At 36.3% G+C, this 18,498-nt stretch overlaps 1 protein-coding gene across 1 annotated transcript in view; it reads right to left on the bottom strand.

Annotated features, from left to right (window-relative positions):
* The window catches only part of vps41 (VPS41 subunit of HOPS complex), a 29,609-nt gene extending 11,492 nt beyond the window's left edge, over window positions 1-18,117 (bottom strand). The window contains exons 1-10 of the mRNA XM_081353445.1: window positions 17,909-18,117; window positions 17,286-17,324; window positions 12,343-12,450; window positions 8,944-9,021; window positions 8,745-8,819; window positions 4,964-5,026; window positions 4,437-4,502; window positions 398-517; window positions 163-309; window positions 13-79 (exon numbers count right to left, since the gene is read on the bottom strand). Coding sequence (XP_081209571.1) covers window positions 13-79; window positions 163-309; window positions 398-517; window positions 4,437-4,502; window positions 4,964-5,026; window positions 8,745-8,819; window positions 8,944-9,021; window positions 12,343-12,450; window positions 17,286-17,324; window positions 17,909-17,929 — 784 coding nt within the window. The 5' untranslated portion in view covers window positions 17,930-18,117. The remainder of the gene's footprint in view (window positions 1-12; window positions 80-162; window positions 310-397; window positions 518-4,436; window positions 4,503-4,963; window positions 5,027-8,744; window positions 8,820-8,943; window positions 9,022-12,342; window positions 12,451-17,285; window positions 17,325-17,908) is intronic.
* Between the last annotated feature and the right edge of the window lie 381 nt (window positions 18,118-18,498).

Below are 18,498 nucleotides of genomic sequence, written 5' to 3'. Positions count from 1 at the left end.
TTGCTTCAGTACCAATCTCAACGTAGCGACTGGGTAGATCTCTCATTTCTGTTGGGTCACGCTCTTTAACAGCACATATCTGAGAAAAACAAATGAACCAAACAACATTATCAAATTTACTGTTATTAAAATACTTGCTCTGTAGTTGCTCTGAACACACACCTTAACAGAAGAGCCCCAGCCGATGATCAGTGTGGTGTTGTCTTTCCAGCAAAGACTGCAGGGATACATATCCGGCCTTAGATTGGTGTTGTCCCGCAACACATTAGTGATGCGCTGTTTACTGCCGATGTCATAGATTTTCACACCCTGACACACATCAAGTACGTTTTAGATAAAATCATGACTAGTAAGGCATCTTAAATAATATTTATAATGTGTCTAAATTTGATCGTACCACATTGTTTGCCCAGGCAATGAGGTTGCCTCTCCATTTCACATTGGTTATGTTTCCCTCTCCTTCATGAAGAATAGAGGTCTTCCAACGGTTCAGCCAGTTCTTCTCATAAAGCAAAAGCTGTGGGACATATTTAATTAACGTTAGTGAGCATTTGCTCACAGAGATTCACCAACAATGAACAAAATTCACTGTATTGCTTGCGTTAAACACCAGAGGGCAATAGAACATAGAGCACAAATATGAACCAAACAACAGTCAAAGTCATTGTGACTGCAAGCGCACTTAATTCTGATCAGAATCCATTTTTATTGTTTATCCTACACTCTCTGGGAAATAAATGCAGATTAGCTGTCACTGGGGCTGTACCCTTTTAAAAGCCAGTAATATTTACAATACCATTCAAACTTTGGGGTCAGTAAGATTTGTTTATGTTTTTGAAAGAAGTCTCTTATGCTCACCAAGGCTCCAAAAGTATTTGAGCAAAAAAGTAAAACTGTAAAACAGTAAAATTATAAATATTATTACAGAACCCTTTTCTATTTTAATATATGTAAATTGTATTCGATTCCTGTGATGGAAAGCTGAATTTTCAGCAGCCATTACTCCAGTCTTCAGTGTCACATGATCATTCAGAAGTCATGCTGATTTGAGGAAACATTTCATATTACCGGTATATTCAATATAAGTCGATATATTCAAAAACATTGGGCTGCTTAATATTTTTGTGGAAACTGTCAGTCGTATTTTTTTACTTGATGATTAGACAATTCAAAAGAACAGCATTTATTTGAAACATTGACTTTAATGTTACTTTCGATTAATTTAATCCATCCTTGGTGAATAAAAGTATTAATTTCTTTTTCTTTTTTAAAGAAAAACAAAAAAAAAACACCTTTGAACGGTAGTGTACATTTAAGGTACTAATATGCAAATATTTGAAAGAATATCACCTCAGTGACAGTTGTAGTACAATATTTTTTCCAGTGTAGTACAATTTCTTCGCTTTATTATATATTATTATTATATTTTTCTAAAGTATTGGATTGGATCAGTGTATTAGGCAGATTCATTGGCCTTATCATGCTGTTAAGGTCATATCAGGAAGTAGATTCAATAAAAATCCTAATACAAGATCCATTTCAAAATCAAATTCCATTTTACGAAAAGGCAACATTTGGTTCAACCTTTAGATAATGGGATATTCATAAAGTCACTTAAGTAAGCAGTATGACACAATCAAACCTCAGAAACAATAAAAGCAAAAAAAGATACTGTGTATTGACATCACATGAACTAACTAGAGAAGAGACTCAATTGAATTTCTATTAAAAGGTGTTTAACGTTTTGGTTTACTTTGATAAGTCTGCGATTCTCTGACATTATTGGTGCAAAAACGAAATTTCCTGAAGGATTGTGTGATTATAATCCCACGCAGAAAGCGACAATGCACTTGGCGGATAACCTTGAGTCGGAAAGTGTCAAAAACGCCACGCGCAATCACACGCAGCCAACCTGACCTGACTGCGGAGAAAGTGACTGAAAAGGAAAGACGGTTCAATGTCGCTTCAGTTCTACACTTTTGGCCATGTTAACAGATCACAGTGCAGCAATAGGAGATGACACTCCAAGAGCCGAGCAGACGGAATTGAATTGCCTTTGACAAGATGCGTCTTCAGTGGAAGCCGTATTGATTTTCATGGCAGGGCTGCATTATGGAGACCTTAAGCCAGGGAGAGAGAAGGAAACAAGAAGAAGTGGGAGGAAAATGCAGAGGACTTGGCCACCGTGGCGCACAATGGACGCCGTTAATTGCTTCTGATAAGCACAATGCAGTGACGGTGGTGGAGCCATTTTATGTGAATCAATCGTGGCACGGAGGATAAAAATCTATGATTTACAGAAATTGAGAAGACTCTATTTGAGTGGTCCAAGATTTGTACATCTCAACAAAATCTCTAACAGTCCACTTTACAAAGAACCAGTGGAATTTATTCAAATTCACTTTTTCAACAATTGAAGTTTTTTTCCAGCCACAAGACGTCTGATCACTGCATGCAAACAGATCAACAACTTCTAAGAGCTTTTACGACAGACCCAAACCCTGTTTTCATTTCTATAGATGTATGGGCGTCTGGAATGTATCAGACTATGGCATCTTGGGTTGGTAGCATTGTGTCCTTTGAAAAACGAGCGTATTTGTTTAGTCCATAAGCCAAAGAGTGTTCTACATGTTGCGAAGACTATGGCACTCTACGTAATGACAGTTATTTATTGCGCAAGAAGAGACAACATCTCTCTTGTGAACAACACTTTGGAGAAAATGGACCACTCTCTCCCTCTCTCTCCCCCTGATGTTGACCTCGATGTAAGGCCGAGATGGTAAGAGCGTTTCATGCCGAACAGTTTCAGTTTGAGTAACCACTATACACGGCACTCAACGTGACAAAAATGATTTCATTCTAATAATTTAGCTTAACCCTCGTGTTGAAACCTCAAGAGCATCAAATGATGGAGACCACAAAATATATGTTTAGACTTCAGGCATGAATGTGGCTTTTGTTTTTATTTTTTAAGGCAATCAAATTTCCTTTCAAAATTCAGAATAGTGGTTAAATAATGTGTCGTCTTCAATAAACGATTTTTATATTTTATATACAATAACCCTGCACCCAATCTTTAATATTTACATTACCGTTCAAAAGTTTGGGGTTGGTTTTTTAAAAAGGTTCTTTACCTTTGTTAGATCACATTTAAGAATAGCAACCTTGTGCGGGAACGGCAGGGGTAGAAACAAAACTCACTTTTGCACTCACACTCTCTCACACTTACACACAACACATACACACACACTTGGATATGTGGTTTACGGGGACTCTCCATAGCTGTAATGGTTTTACTAATGCACAAACTATATAATCTATCCCCCTACACTAACCCTACCCCTAAACCTACCAATCACAGAAAACTTTTGGCCTTTTTTGAATTTCAAAAAACACCATTTAGTATGTCTTTTAAGCCGTTTGGTTTTATAGGACACAGATGTCCTCATAAACCATGTTTACGTTGTAATACCCATGTCATTGTGTCCTCATAAACCATATACAAGAACACACACACACACACACACACACAATAACAGCAAGCCCTGACAGGAGGAGGACAGAGTAAAGGTACACAGGACCTAAAATTTCCACACTTTTATTAGCCCCGGGTCCAGTGGACCCGAACATCCTTTGTGTAATATAAATGTGTAGGGGGGGTGTACAGTGTGTGGTCATTGAAAATGTGTTCTGATATATGTCTTTCACAGAAAATGAGCCAAGGCCAATGAGTCTGAGTTTGAAAAAATAATTAATCGTATCATTTTTCTTTTGATAAAAAGTTAAAACGGGTCCTACAGACCCGACCACCATACAAGGGTTAATAAATATTTTTTTTAAATAACTATTTCAAAATTTCTATTTCAAATAAATGCTGTTCAAAATAACAGCATTTATTTGAAATAGAAAATTTTGGTGTGATTTTAAAGAGTTTACTTTCACTTTTAAACAATTTAATGTGCCCTTTCTGAATAAAAGTATTAACAGTATTGAAAACTTTTGAAAGATAGTGATCCTGGTTCAAACCCTCAATGACGTGCGTGAGTCAGAAAATTTAGTGGAGATGGGAAAATGGAAAATGACTTAGACTGGATTCGAACCTGCATCTCCCATTTGAGCACCAAGGATCAAAATTTCTAGAGCATCTGCACTAACCACTAAACGTTTGTGATTGGGACAAGATGAAGACCAGATACCAACCAAAATTTCCCACGAGCACCAGGGCTCAAGGTTCTGGATCATGTGCATTTGAAAGTTTGAGCAGCTTCTGAGTGATTGTAGTCCTATAAAAGTTTATTTATATAAAGATTTGGAAAATAAATGTGTTTTTTTTGTAAATGTAGAGAGGGAGGAACTTCTTGTGGATAGTGAGGGGAATAGAATCCAGGCATAGAAGCTGTGCCTCCAAACACAGGTGATTCTGAAACTGGACTCACCTTATTTCCTCCAGTCACAAACTGTTTGTTGTTGGACTTGATGAACTGAGGGTGTAGCGCCATAACCTAGAATTGAACAAGGGATTTCATTTTAGTTTACGGCAATACCTGAGTTAATATCAATGTCCACTCCAGTATTTCTAAAGCCATATAGTGCCTCAGAGGGGGTTAGACTGCATCCAGTCAGAAAACATGCTCAATAAAATCCCTTTTAGCCCAGGAAAAGTTAAAGGATTGATCCTCACAGTCCAATACACAAAAGTATCGATATAAAAAAAATGACAGCAAAGGCTCTCTTTATGTGTGCCATAGGTGACATCACTCATGCTCAACAAACAGGCGGCTCATGCATGATATGAAACACCCTGGAGAAATCAATTAAGACAGGTAGCAGGCTGAAATTACATTGTTTTCGAGAATTATCAATGCTTGCTGTGACAGGAAATCGAAATCAAAGGGCTATTTCCCATCAGGCAGCAAATACATTGCCGGGGGACCGACGACTCACATTAACAGCAATAAGTTACCTTGATCGGACAGTCAAAGTTTTCGTGGAAGCCCTCCCTGGTGTACAGGCCGAACACTTGCACCTGAAAAAGATGAGAGAGAAATTGAGAAAGAGAGACAGATATGTCTTTTTAAAGTAAAACCGCTGTGGTCCAGAGATGCGTTCTGAGCTAACAGTTGACTTGGGCAAAGCATCAAACCATGTAGCGGGCTAGTTAACCATCTGCCAGACTCCCAATTAGTGGAAAGGTCAACTCTTTCTGCCCTCGCACGCTTTTATGCTACCGACTTATTCGCTAGCTGTTCTGCAGTCCCCGACGGCTACAAACAAGCCTTAACACAACATTTCACCTACACCTGTCTGTATGAAACAAGCGGGGAAAAAATTGTTGTGAGCTCTCAAAAAAAAACACTATTGAAAAGTAAAGTATCCTCTCACATTTAAGATGATGGTTTGGAAACGAAACTACTGACTTTGAACTGTTCATGTTCCCTTTTCTGGTCAGGCAACTGCTAATCTTAAAATCATAAATTTCAAAGTGGAGTTTCTACGTTTTGGAAAAACCCCATTCAAAGACTCTTTCTCTTAAAGGAGAACTCCGGTCAATTTTAACATTGAGCTCATTTTTTTGTACATTTAGAGTGCTGTCAATACAGAGAACAACGACAAAAATCGGTGTTGCCTACACCGAGTTATTCTATTTTTAAAAATTGCACCCTGTTGACTTCAATAGGGCAAGTAGTAAGCCTGCTTTTTAGCCTCTTAACATCCTTTAAGTGTCATTACAAGTGCACAGAAAATGTGAGTGATTCCTTCCGAGTGAACACGGGTGGATCTGACTGCAGTAGATGTTAGAGATATTAATAAAAACGAAGTTAATTCAGCCAGCGCTCATACCTTTGTTTACATCCTGTTTTCGGTGGAACGCCATAGTAATCGATTGTCGAGTTCACGCGCATAGGTTTAGTTACCAATGATCACGCGCGTGAACTCGACAATCGATTACTATGGCGTTCCACCGAAAACAGGATGTAAACAAAGGTATGAGCGCTGGCTGAATTAACTTCGTTTTTATTAATATCTCTAACATCTACTGCAGTCAGATCCACCCGTGTTCACTCGGAAGGAATCACTCACATTTTCTGTGCACTTGTAATGACACTTAAAGGATGTTAAGAGGCTAAAAAGCAGGCTTACTACTTGCCCTATTGAAGTCAACAGGGTGCAAATTTTAAAAATAGAATAACTCGGTGTAGGCAACACCGATTTTTGTCGTTGTTCTCTGTATTGACAGCACTCCAAATGTACAAAAAAATGAGCTCAATGTTAAAATTGACCGGAGTTCTCCTTTAAGAAATTTGTCATATTTTGCATAACAATGGTTATGTTCATTTCCTGCCGCTCCTAAAGCAGTCGGTAAGTGCAGTTTGGATTAACAGTGCAGAGAAGAGAACAATGGCCTCCAGTTTAAGGTACAAAAACATTCACCATTCACCACTAATCACTTCAACATTTATGTCATTAAGAAAACAGAATTAATTAGATAAATTTAATTTCAAGCTACACTGTGTAGGATTTTCTCCCATCTAGCGGTGAAATTGTTTATGACTACCAACTGAATATTACTGTCTAGCCCCTCCCATTCCGAGGGCGCTTTAACTCCTACGGTGGCTGTATTATTTCAAATCTGCAGGTAGTCGCGAGTAATCTCCCCCTCGCATTCGTCACAGTGCCACTGAGTGTAAAAACGCGAAAGGCAAAGCTTGAATTTCCAGGTAGGTCCCTCTTTGGCACATGTATTTTCAAGATGGAGGCGCAACATGGCTGCCGCCATTCGAGCGGCTCGCTCGTATGTATTCTAAATGGCAGATTCTATGCTTACGAGAATACTTGATTAGTTGGTAGAAGTGATTACACATTAATGAGCACATATCATTTTGAAAGAACAAAGTGTTTTTTGCCAAGAATCAACTTAAAAAATTACACAGTGTAGCTATAAGTTCTAGTTTTACAGTTTGGACAGTCTAGGAGCAAATGATGAACTATATTTTAAAGCTAACACACCATCTTTATCACAAGTTTGTTCATGAAACATTGGTTGCATCCTATTTTACTTCGGAAACTACTGAATTTGAATTTTTCTTTCAGGTCAGACAACATAATAAGACTAATTAGTCTGAAAATCATAATTTTCAAAGCGCAGTTTCTATTTCTTGGGGGCGGGAGGCGAATAATGAAAAAAAATGATGCTTCAAACACTCATCCTCTTAAAAAAAGGTGTCATATTTTGTGTACCAATGGTAGCAAAGCAGTCGGTAAGCTGGGCTCAACAGTGCAGAGGAGCGAACAATGGCCTCCATATCGATTTTAATTGGTGTATGTGCGACAAGATCTCACTTTGCCATAGGAACAGGGATAGACGTGGTCTATCACGTCACAGATCAGCCTGAGAAAGCCACACAAGGTGCTGATGATTAGCCTCCGTGGACTGATAACAGCCAGCTCATGATCAATGAGCAGATAGATGGAGGATCGTGGAGGAAAGGTGTTCTTTTTTTAACCACACATTTTAAGATGGACCAAATGCACACACGCTGTTTCTGCAGGTGTCAGAGTTGACGGAGCTGGTATTGAGTAGGAAGACAGGCACTGCATCATCTCTTGCAAACAGAGAAAGATATGAAAACTCAAGTAAACAAGCTCCTAGATTCTCATGGGGAAATTCACTGAGAATTGCGCATGCTGTCCATTTAGCACCCAATTCACTAAATAAACCTGCAAATCATGTAATGGCATAAACACACAAGAATTAGTGCTGAATGTGATTTGTATGATTCAACTGCAATCTTGCACACTTTGCTGAAAGTGTACAAACTCATTCCACACTGTAAAAAGTGTTCAGTTGACAAATCTTGACATTCCACATTGCTTTTTTTTTCCGATTAAGCATGAAGTTCATTTACTTAAAAAAAAAAAAAATTAAGAAACCCTTTGCCTTAAAATTATAAAGTTAAGTCAACTGATCACTTTTACAGACTTCTGAACAGTCTGTTTAAAATGCCAATAGTTCAGTAGTCTTTTTATATACTGCATGTCTATTATTCATTTTCCTTTTAATGTATAACTTTATTTCATTTTAATTAATTCATCCAATTCTTCCATTTTTATTTCTTACTTGTTTTATAATTATTAATTTTTTTTCTTTATTTTAATGACTAATCATCTTTGCGTAAAGCACTCTGAATTACCATTGTGCATGAAAAATAAATACTTAAATTAAAAATTAAAAATTAAAAATATGAATAAATAAACCTTGCCTTGCCTAGTGTATGGTATGGTGACCGTCTGTCTGGATATATGTGTGTTCATTATTATTCTTTTCCATCATCAATAACTTTCTGCTACCATAATATAACATATACAAAAATATTTAAATCAATTCATTGCCTAATTTCCGTGATTATGATTTCAGACCAATCTGACCTAGCTTCCTATTTTGACAAGCGACCTAACTAGGTAGCTTAGTTCTGATAAGTAATGTGTAATATGATTTACAGAAGCAGAACTTGTTTCTGGATCAAAATTGTTTGTCCTGGTCTGGAGCAACATTCTTATCAACAAATCATTGCCCTTTGATTTTAGGAGAAGGGTTCAGGAATTAAGCCTGGAAGTACTGATTGATACATCACTGCCCTCTGATTTTTTTTATGAATAGACTGAGGGTTAGGGTTTGGATTAGATTGGGCTATGATTGATGGGATTCAGCAATGGGAGCTGTAGTGAATGAAGGAAATTCTCACCTTTCCATCCTCAGAGCAGACGCCAACATGATCACCGCTCTCATCCAAACTAATCTGGTTTATTTTCACTAGACTCTATAAGGATAAAAGAAAACAGAGGATGGAAAAACAGTTACATCATGTAATCAGACATAACATTTCATCTATAACATCTAAATGATCTATAACAATCAATCACACGAGATAATTTCAGACTTACAATTTCAAACTTCTGTGTAACATTTCCTTGGATATCCAGAAGGTAAACCTTCCCAAAGTGTGTCCCAAGAGCCAGGAACTGAAGGCAACAGAGGACACAAACACACAAGACACACAAGTGAAAACCACGGGACATCCTGCACTTATACAGAGTTAAAAGCTGTGGAGGAGGTATTAAAAATGAGCTTTACCAGGCATGGCTGCGAGGCCTCAGTGTTTGTGCGTGCATGTGAGAGTGTGTGTGGTTTCGGCTGGACCCTTCGGGGGCAAAAAGTGTGAAATTGCTGGAGGACAGGAAAGCCTATTTATCAGAGCGGCCCAGTGTGAAATAGCGTTTTTTCCCTCGACATATCAAAACGCTTCAACATAATATATGCACCACAGGTCACACATCTCTGCCCTCTACACCAACACTCTGCCTGTCAGACTAATGCAATTACATTTCAGAGTTTAACATATGAAAACTTTTCCTATTTTCTCTTGTGAATTGCCAGTATCACCACAAACCAATTCAGCATTTACGGTTTGGACAGTCAAGGAGCAAATTATAAATTATGTTATAATTATAAATCTTACACACCAATCGTTATTACAAGTTTGTTGAAAGCTACTTACTCCAAATCCTAAATATTGCATGCATTTCCATTTATTCACTGAAGACAATTGCAATCTGATCAATTTTCTAACCGAAGCTAGATATACAAACAATTTAAAAAAACTTTAATTTTATCAATCAGCAATTAATATGATAGTGTATAGTGACAGGTGGTTTGAGGGGCGGGGCTTATAAAGAGCTCTAGGTGATGTCAGCAGAAAAGGAAAGTCATTTTAAGAGTCAGATCAAGTTAGAGTATTATGCCTTCATTAAAGATTACAAACAAACACATTAATGAATCATTTGAAGTGAGAACAGGAACGTGTTTTAAGAAATAAGATACATTTTTGTTTCATGGTGACTTTAGAGAGTCACTCTTTAGTACAGAAGTATCAAACAAACACCCTGTGTTTCCTCACTTCTTCAAGCAGCAGAACATTACTTTTAATAATACATGCTGACAGGGCATTCGGCAGATTAAAGTTCGGGTGAACCAGTAGGCGAACCTATGGCAATATTGCAACGTATTTTCTGAATGAAACCGAAAATTTAATGAGGAAGAATAGAGGGTGTGACTTGTTTTTTGTTGTTGTTGTTTTTTTTTTTTTTTTTTTTTGGGGGGGGGGGGGGGGTAGATTTATTAGGTCTAGAAACATTGTTCCATTCAGCTTGTTTATCAATTTTCAGATTTTGATTAAAGATTATAAAGACAAATGGATGAATTGTTTAATGTGCGGTAACAAATTAAATAGGGTCAATTTTTACTTCACGCTAACTTTAATACTTTTTCAGCTGAATATGGATTAGTGGATGAAACAACTGTCCAACAGCAAAAAATCACTAGGACAAGTATAAGTAAAAAATACAAGAATCAGTATTAATATTAAATATTTAAATGTATGTGTTGTGTTTCAAAGTCTTCACTGATTATTAGATGTCACACGTTAATACTGATTCCCCTAAGTTTGACTAAAAATCAGGCCTAGGGATGTAATTAAAATGAGTTGCAGTTTTTTAAGGCCTAACTTTTTGCTAATGTTCCATTTCATTTACCTTATTAGGTGAGTTCTTGTTTTCTTGTTATTGTTTGATTATGTGATTGTGTTATATTTCCTAGTTACCAATTTCATATGTAGGCTAGTTCCTATCTAAATGCCCCTTGTGACTGAAATTGGTCAATTTAATGTTCCCCCTTTTGTTACAGAAATACTGGTTATTAGAGCAGCATACATTTGATTTAGGATTTGATTAGCTCCAGAAGAGAATGTATTGTGCATGTGCTCTGCATAGTGTCACTAAGGTTAAACGAATAAAATGAAATCAGGCCACATAAGGTGATGTTCAGTCCAGTCCGACCAGCAATTTAAAATTGGTTTGACATCCATGCATATTTGGGTCTACTGCTCTGCCAGCTGAAAAGTGGACCTAGCTTTACAGAAGCATCCATAAAACACACACAGAATGAGTTCATCTCTGAAACTGAGGCTACCCTGTGTCCAAACACATATACACACACACACACACCTGCTTACACATGCACAGACCTTTCCTTGTCGCAGCACACCGAGCCGCCCCATGCTTCACTGCAGTCTATAATGAAATGCTTATATTTACAGGCACAGCCGAGCATGTCCAACAAAACCCCCCGCAATCTCCCCAAATAAAATCAGACAAAAATAAATAAATAAAAGCGGTGGCCTCACCAGCCTCAGTAGCTCTTAAAGGGATTTATCAAAATGGAATTGCTGAAATGAAATTCAGAATCCTGGCACTTAAAATATGAGGCAACATTAGGCAGGTGGTGCTCTTGTGTGTCTAGCTGCCGGAATGCACATTGGAGCGCACGCATAAAAGACTACAAGGGAAGAGACGGAAGGAGAGAACGATAGAGATGTGAAAGAAGGTGAAAGAGTGAAAAAAGGGGGGACTCTCATTTGAAATTCAGCTTTTCAACGTCTCCTCTTCTTGCAAGCTTGCCTTTTTTTTTGGAGAGATGGAAGAGGAGGAAAAGGAGGAGGAAGTCCCCAGGGAAAAGCAGGAAAAGAGGGGAGGGATTTAAAATCAATAGCGGTTAATAAAACATCAGGTGAGGAGACATAACTAGGTATGACTATTCCTCCACAGCGTCCGTGCATGAGTGAACCGGCTGCCATGACGATTAACCAGCCCGCGTAGAATGCTCCACCAACAAAAATATCAAACCCAGGAAAAAAACTGAAAGAAGACGGGCAAAAAAAGAAAGAGAAATCTAAAAGCAGAGGAAATAAACAGGAAAATTAGCGAAAGGGTGGTGACCCGTGAGCGTTTGTGCGCAAGTGCTTCTCTGAGAAAATGATGGTGTGGAGTCAAAAATGCTATATTCAGTATTATACAAGAGTGTAATAAAAAATAAATAATAATAATAACACGCTGTAAAAATTAGATGACCAATAAGTTATGACAATATATATTTTATATATATTTTTTTAAAATTAAATTGCTTTAATTTTCTACTTTTTTTATAAGCTATACAAGATTCAACTCATTTTTTTTAAGTCAGTTTAATTTAAGTTGAAATTACTTCAACATTCAATTTGATTAATACAGTGATTTTTACAGTGATTAATAATAATTAAAAGCTCCCAGATTTCTCTGCAGGATATTTTATAATAAAAAAAACAGTCTACAATTCGATTTTAAACACTGAATTCAAGTTGCAATTAAGTTTAGAATTTAAATCAGTTCAATTTATTTTAGATTCTTTATCTGTGCTATCTGAAATACATTAAAACAAACATCATGTCTTGCTAAAAAGTTTCTGAGGACCTTGTCATGCACCGTCATGCAGCTGGCCGCATCCTTCTGCAAGACCTCTGTCACGCCATTGGTCAGCCTCTCGTACTTCAGCTTAGGCTCCTCCTCGGTGTCCTCCTCCTGAACAAACACAATCCTTCATTAGTTTGGAATCTTCCACAGTATACACAATTGATTCACACATTCATACATGTGTTCAAAAATATTATCCATTTAGCATTTTATTCTCTTACATCTATTATGGTGCAATTCATTAGCCTTACCAGATATCCAGTAATAATTAAGCATGAATGTTAATGGGAACCTGATTCATAGTACAAGGATGTCTAAACTTTTTTGTCAACCGAACCCTTTTGACCTAAAATATTTCCTTAAAGGACCGCTTGAGACTTAAGTCATGTCAAGTCACCTTTATTTATATAGTGCTTTATACAATATATAGGACACATTTCTCAATACTTAGGTCACTTATTCAAAACGCTTCACACAGTTCTCCAAACCAAATTTCATCTTGGCACAGCAGTCCATTTCACATTCAAATTGCATTAAAACTACCAAAACTTCATACATGTCTCAAATCAACCAATTCCTTTATAAAAATAGCAAAGGTGGTCACTCATCAAACACACTTTGTCACTCATAAAACAACAACCTAAAAAACACTGGTAGCGTTATACAATGTTTTCTTCTTTACAGAACAAGAATGACAGTTCTAAATTGTTCATAATTCCCTGCAGTATACAGTATGTTACACGGTCCATGTTGACCATCTTTTGTATATAGTAATGAAATAGAAAGAAATTGTAGTTCAGCAACATCTCATTGTTTTGATAGTGTTTCAGTTTTTAGATTCAGAATATATATATCAGTAGTATTACTGTATTAATGTAGCAAATTGCTGTCTTATTAATTTTTGTATTAATGTTAAGTTTAAAAGTTTTGAAAAGTATATTCAAACTAAATATTAAAAAAAAAATCTTAGTCTTATCGATTGTACAAAACTGTAATGGTAACATGACAGAGGTAAATATGTTTTTAGAACATTTTGTTATTTTGATTATTATTATTTTAAAACTATTTAGTTATTTTATTTGTGCATTTTGATGATTTAATTAATTATTAGCTTCCCACCAACTATTTCAAATTGAGTGCTACATTTCAAGCCTGGCCAATAACATGTGTATTAATGTATTTATTAATTTATGGTGATTACACTGCAAATACTTTATAATGCAGGATAAACTATGAAACATTTAGCTGAACTTTAGCTTCTTTGGCTTTAGTTAGTTATCTTATTTCTGTTTGATGAATTATTAATTATAAATAATAGTTTTACTCAGCAAGGATGCATTCAATTAAGTGATCAAAAGTGACAGTAAAGAAATATTGTTTTGAACTTTCAATTCATCAAGGAAAAAATTGATCACGGTTTCCACAAAATAATTATTAGCAGCACAACTGTTTTCAACATTGAAAATAATAAGAAATGTTTCAGTCAGTGCCAAATCAGCATATTAGAATGATTTCTGAAGGATCATGTGAGACTGAAGACTGGAGTAATGATGCTGAAAATTCAGCTTTGCATCAAATTACTAAATTATTTGAAATTATAGTCAAATAGAAATAGTTATTTGTTATAAAATGCATTACATTATAATTAATCTTACTGACACCAAACTTTTGAACAGTCGAAATATACACACATATATTTACACATACAGAGTACATATTTTTATATATTCTTTTTATTTTTGGACAACTATGACTTCGATCACAGGCAGATTGACAGATTGGGTAGTTTCATTTTATCAAATATTTTTTTCTCCTCATCACAAACACCTCCATTGTCCATTTCCTGTTGTGTCCAGATGTGAAATTTCTAATGCCTGAGCATTTGTCATGGTCCACAAAGCCATTACAGACAGGGACGGAGAGACGGAGAGAGAGGAGGGAAAAATCCTGACAAACTTTCTACGGTGGGGAGGGGTGGATAATATCTCTCCTGTTTCGTATCCCATAATTTCTTCCTCTTGTTAGTGTTTGCCATCGCCACGCCGATGTGGTGGATGAGTGTTGTGCCTCATTCCCTGCCGCTCCTAATTGGTGCCCTTGGGAGCAGGGGATGAAGGGAAGTCTGTCTTTAATTGCCCCTTTTCTGGAGTGGTGTGACCATCCACACTCTCCTCTTTTGCTCATCCCTCATTCTGTCTCTGTCTTTAGTTACAAACTTTGTTGGAACGCTATACTGAAGAATCGGGCCTCAAAACAACAGATTAATGTCAAACCCCACAAGCATCTTTCCTCATTTTGCTGCATGGCATCACATTTGGAAGCTGTGGTGTGTTTTATTTAAGCCATGAGAGGTGCGCTCTTCTTTCATGAGGCTGGACGGGCTTTGTATGGGGTGTCATGAATACTGTCAAGCTCCAGAATTGTCATTCAGTATGAGTTTGGAAGAATCGGAACACTGTAAACCCTAACGCTCAAAATAATTCATTGGTTTGAGTAGGACAAACTTAAATTAAAGGTGCATAGCGCAAGATTCTGAGTCTTTGCAGAACTATGCCACCTCTGGCGGCAAGCAAAACTGCAGCCAGAGATGTGCAAGCTCACTAGACAAAAGTTTTCTTTTTTTTATCTTACGTGGAGTTTGCGTTGGTGTTTGAAATGAACTACAAGCAGGTCTCTTACAATCCATCTTCAACGGAGAATGCCGGCGAATACACAAACCTGCCAGACATAGCTATGTGAGCGTGCCGTGAACGCGCATGACGTCACGCCCAGTCTAAAATTCCAGCCTGAATCCCTCTTATTTATTTTACTTTACAGGATTATAGAGACAATCTCAGTGATCAGAGAAGGGCTCATTCAGCCCATCAGGCAATTGTTTAAGCATGAAACATTTAAGCATTAGAAAACGGGTATTTTTAACATGAAAAGTTGCTTAATGCACCTTTAAACTAATTAGTTCAGTCAAATTAATCTTTATGAGTATTTAGCACTTTCTTTTTCTTTCAAGTTCACAGAACTGATATATTTTAAGTAAACTGAACTTTTTCATTGTTTTGAGTTTTATGAAATTATTTCTTTTAATTTAGACGAACTTAAGTTTAACTGAAACGTCTGGGATGTCTATTTCCCAGCATGCTTTGCTGATAGCACTCAAAAAGGAGAGTAAATGCTAAAATTATGTGTAATATAATGGGGTTTTTTTGTGCAAGATTAATGTTAAGTGGGAAATTTAGTAGTGATTAATGTTTTGTTATGCTAATTTAGAAGAATTTCTCTTAATGTTGGTTTTAGGATAGTTACCATCATGGTGACAAGTGGTGCATGCAGCTTGATTTGAGAGCAAATAAAACATTTATATTGCTGCACTCATACAACAAGTGCTACTGTATGACATTCTGTTGTTAACAACTTATTATGTTAGCAAACTAGCTTGTTAAAGGTAGCTTTTACTAATAAAATAAAATAAAAAGTTAAAGTAAAATAAAATAAAAGTTTTTACTAATAAAAGGGTTCACATTGAGATTACATGAAAGTTTTAAGTTAAATGTATGAATTAGTGTACTCAAACATTTCAAGTTAAGAACCATTAAAATGTATAATCTGCCAGTTCTGCTTACTTAAACTTTGAATTTCTTAACTTAAAAAATTTGAGGCAACTGATTGCCTTAAATTTTTTGAGTTTTGCCAACTTATTCGGGTTTACAGTGAGGCTGTGGTCCATATGAGATCACATTTACACAAAGCCTTCAAGACATCCATGGTCACATCAGGAAGTGTTGAGGAGAGATATATCAGGAGATAGAGACAGAGCTCTACAATTATGAACAAAACAAACTGTGCTTTAAAGTTATTCCAAGGAAAATACAATCATGTTCTCCGAGGTGCATGCAGAAGACAGTTTGTGGACAGGAGATAGGACAGATTGCTCCACGGACTGAGATTTCATTTACGAAGAGGGCAAGGCTGTTGTTTCTTTCTTCCTGTTCTCATTTTGAATTGAGGACTAGAATGTCTACTTGACATTTCATTCACTGTCTCACTTAAAAGCAAACTCTATCCTTCAAAAGTATTCTTAAAGCTGCACTCAAGAAAATGGCCACAATGTTATATGACCTTTTACAGTAGCTCTCATTGTACATGGAATATATGTTACGGGCTACAAGTTGTTATTTTATATATAGGATAAAGGATTCATCTTTAAGCATGTTAAATAACAATTACATGACTGCACACTCCCAAAAAAAGCATTTGAGTTGAGACACACTTAAAGGCTAAGTTGGCTATTCTTATTTTCTATGGAATATTGCAGTATTTACTCTATTTATAAATGATTTATCCATGCACACCATTATTTTTTTATTCATGTACCTTTGAAATCTTTAATCAAAATATCTTCCCCTTCCTCTTGCAATGACATCTCTTCTCAGATGACATATTTAGTGGCGTGAGGGCGGAACAACCTGTCACTCACATGACATGAGTTCGCAGCAATAACAATCCAACGTTCCAATCAATTCCTGATGGACAAAAGCCCTAGCCTACATTTTTTCTTGTTCAAGAAGCCATTTCACTCGGATGTACGTTACAATAGGGAAGAAAATCTTCAATTTTGTGCTTTTTAATAAATTTAAAAAAAACTATTTGTGCATATGTGCACAATAAAAATAAATAAAACCAAAAAAGTGGCATGTGCAAGGTTTTCACAAACTAACTTTACTTTTTTCTACTTTTTAATTTTAACCAAATGAGAGTAACCACGGATGTACAGTAGTTTAAATCATAATTTAAATCATTATATCTATAGTTTTAGAATGCAAATATATGCAAAAACATTTTTGCAATCATTCTTTAAATGAAATACCATTTGGTTGCATGTGTTGTTATTTAATCCATTTCAAAACTAGATAGATTATTCAGATAAATTGCACAGTCAATGATTTTACCTCTGATTCATCTGTTGATTCTTCACTTAGTTTTCTTCCCTGAAAAAAAAAATAGATAAAAGATGTTTCAGAAAGATGTGTTAATTTGAGAAAAAGTAATGCATTGCTGCTGAAAATATTATTAACAAGGCACCTTATTTCCTACACTCCTTTTAAAATATTTAGTATTAAAGGGAAATGCTGCACCAAAACATACGAAAGAGTAATTATCTTAAAGTCCTAGGCTATATTTAAAGTATTCTTTCATTTTGTCAGTAAACTTGCTGAAAAACCCTCAGCTGATTTTAGACGGTCCCCCAGACTGCCCAGTGCACAAGCGTCGAAAAGTGTCCAGTCTAGGAGAGCACCTAAACCAGGACACGAGTTTAAGCTAGTTTTAAATGTTATTTTTCAACAGTGATATTATCATTAGCAGAGTAGGCAGTGATGTTGTCTAGTCAAGTGTCAAACTATCGTGTTAGCCTGACAGTCTTAAAAATACTTCCTTTAAAATATCCTGTACACAGCACACACAGTGTACCTCGAATAGCCCACATGCCTTAAAAATGAAACATACAGAAACAATAGACTAATATTCACAGGCTTCTGTCATTTGACAACAGATTCTTCCTAGAGAAACCTACCTGCTCTTCCACTTCCGCCATGATACAGCCTCCAGATGTGCTATAATAAGGCAGATTTAGTCTTCGTCTATCAATATATAGTGGGTCGACAACGTAAATAAATTTTATTTCGCACTCAAATCAGTTATTTGGCACAATATAAACCAGCGTAGCTAGTCATGCGATGTTCATTATTATGTACACTGGGTCACATGACAAAAACAGGAAGCGTCGCTAGTGCATCATGGGATTTGTAGTTTAAGGGCAAGGGGATGAACTGGCTTACAACGGATCTTTTTTTCCTTCGATAGATGCGATTTAATACAGTTTTTTTAGTAGGAAACTCATTTTAGCCGACCTTCATATTTTATTAAATAAAATTGTAATTCAACAACATCTGCATGCGAGCAGTTTTTGAATGTCACGTCCATACGTCTTGTCTATATAAAGAATCACTGTCGTCTACCTTCATCCTTTTGTTTATTCTAATAAATCAGCTAGGATGAAGTGTGATGTGATGTAATTTGACATTGTTACGTTTGTAACAGATAGACCTCCATAGGACAGGATCATTTGAGACAGGCTGTCAATGTGTCTCATATGTTTATGCT

Source organism: Scardinius erythrophthalmus (assembly GCF_964197995.2).
Source record: "Scardinius erythrophthalmus genome assembly, chromosome: 22".
Taxonomy (NCBI): domain Eukaryota; kingdom Metazoa; phylum Chordata; class Actinopteri; order Cypriniformes; family Leuciscidae; genus Scardinius; species Scardinius erythrophthalmus.
This window is presented reverse-complemented; position numbering and strand designations above follow the sequence as displayed.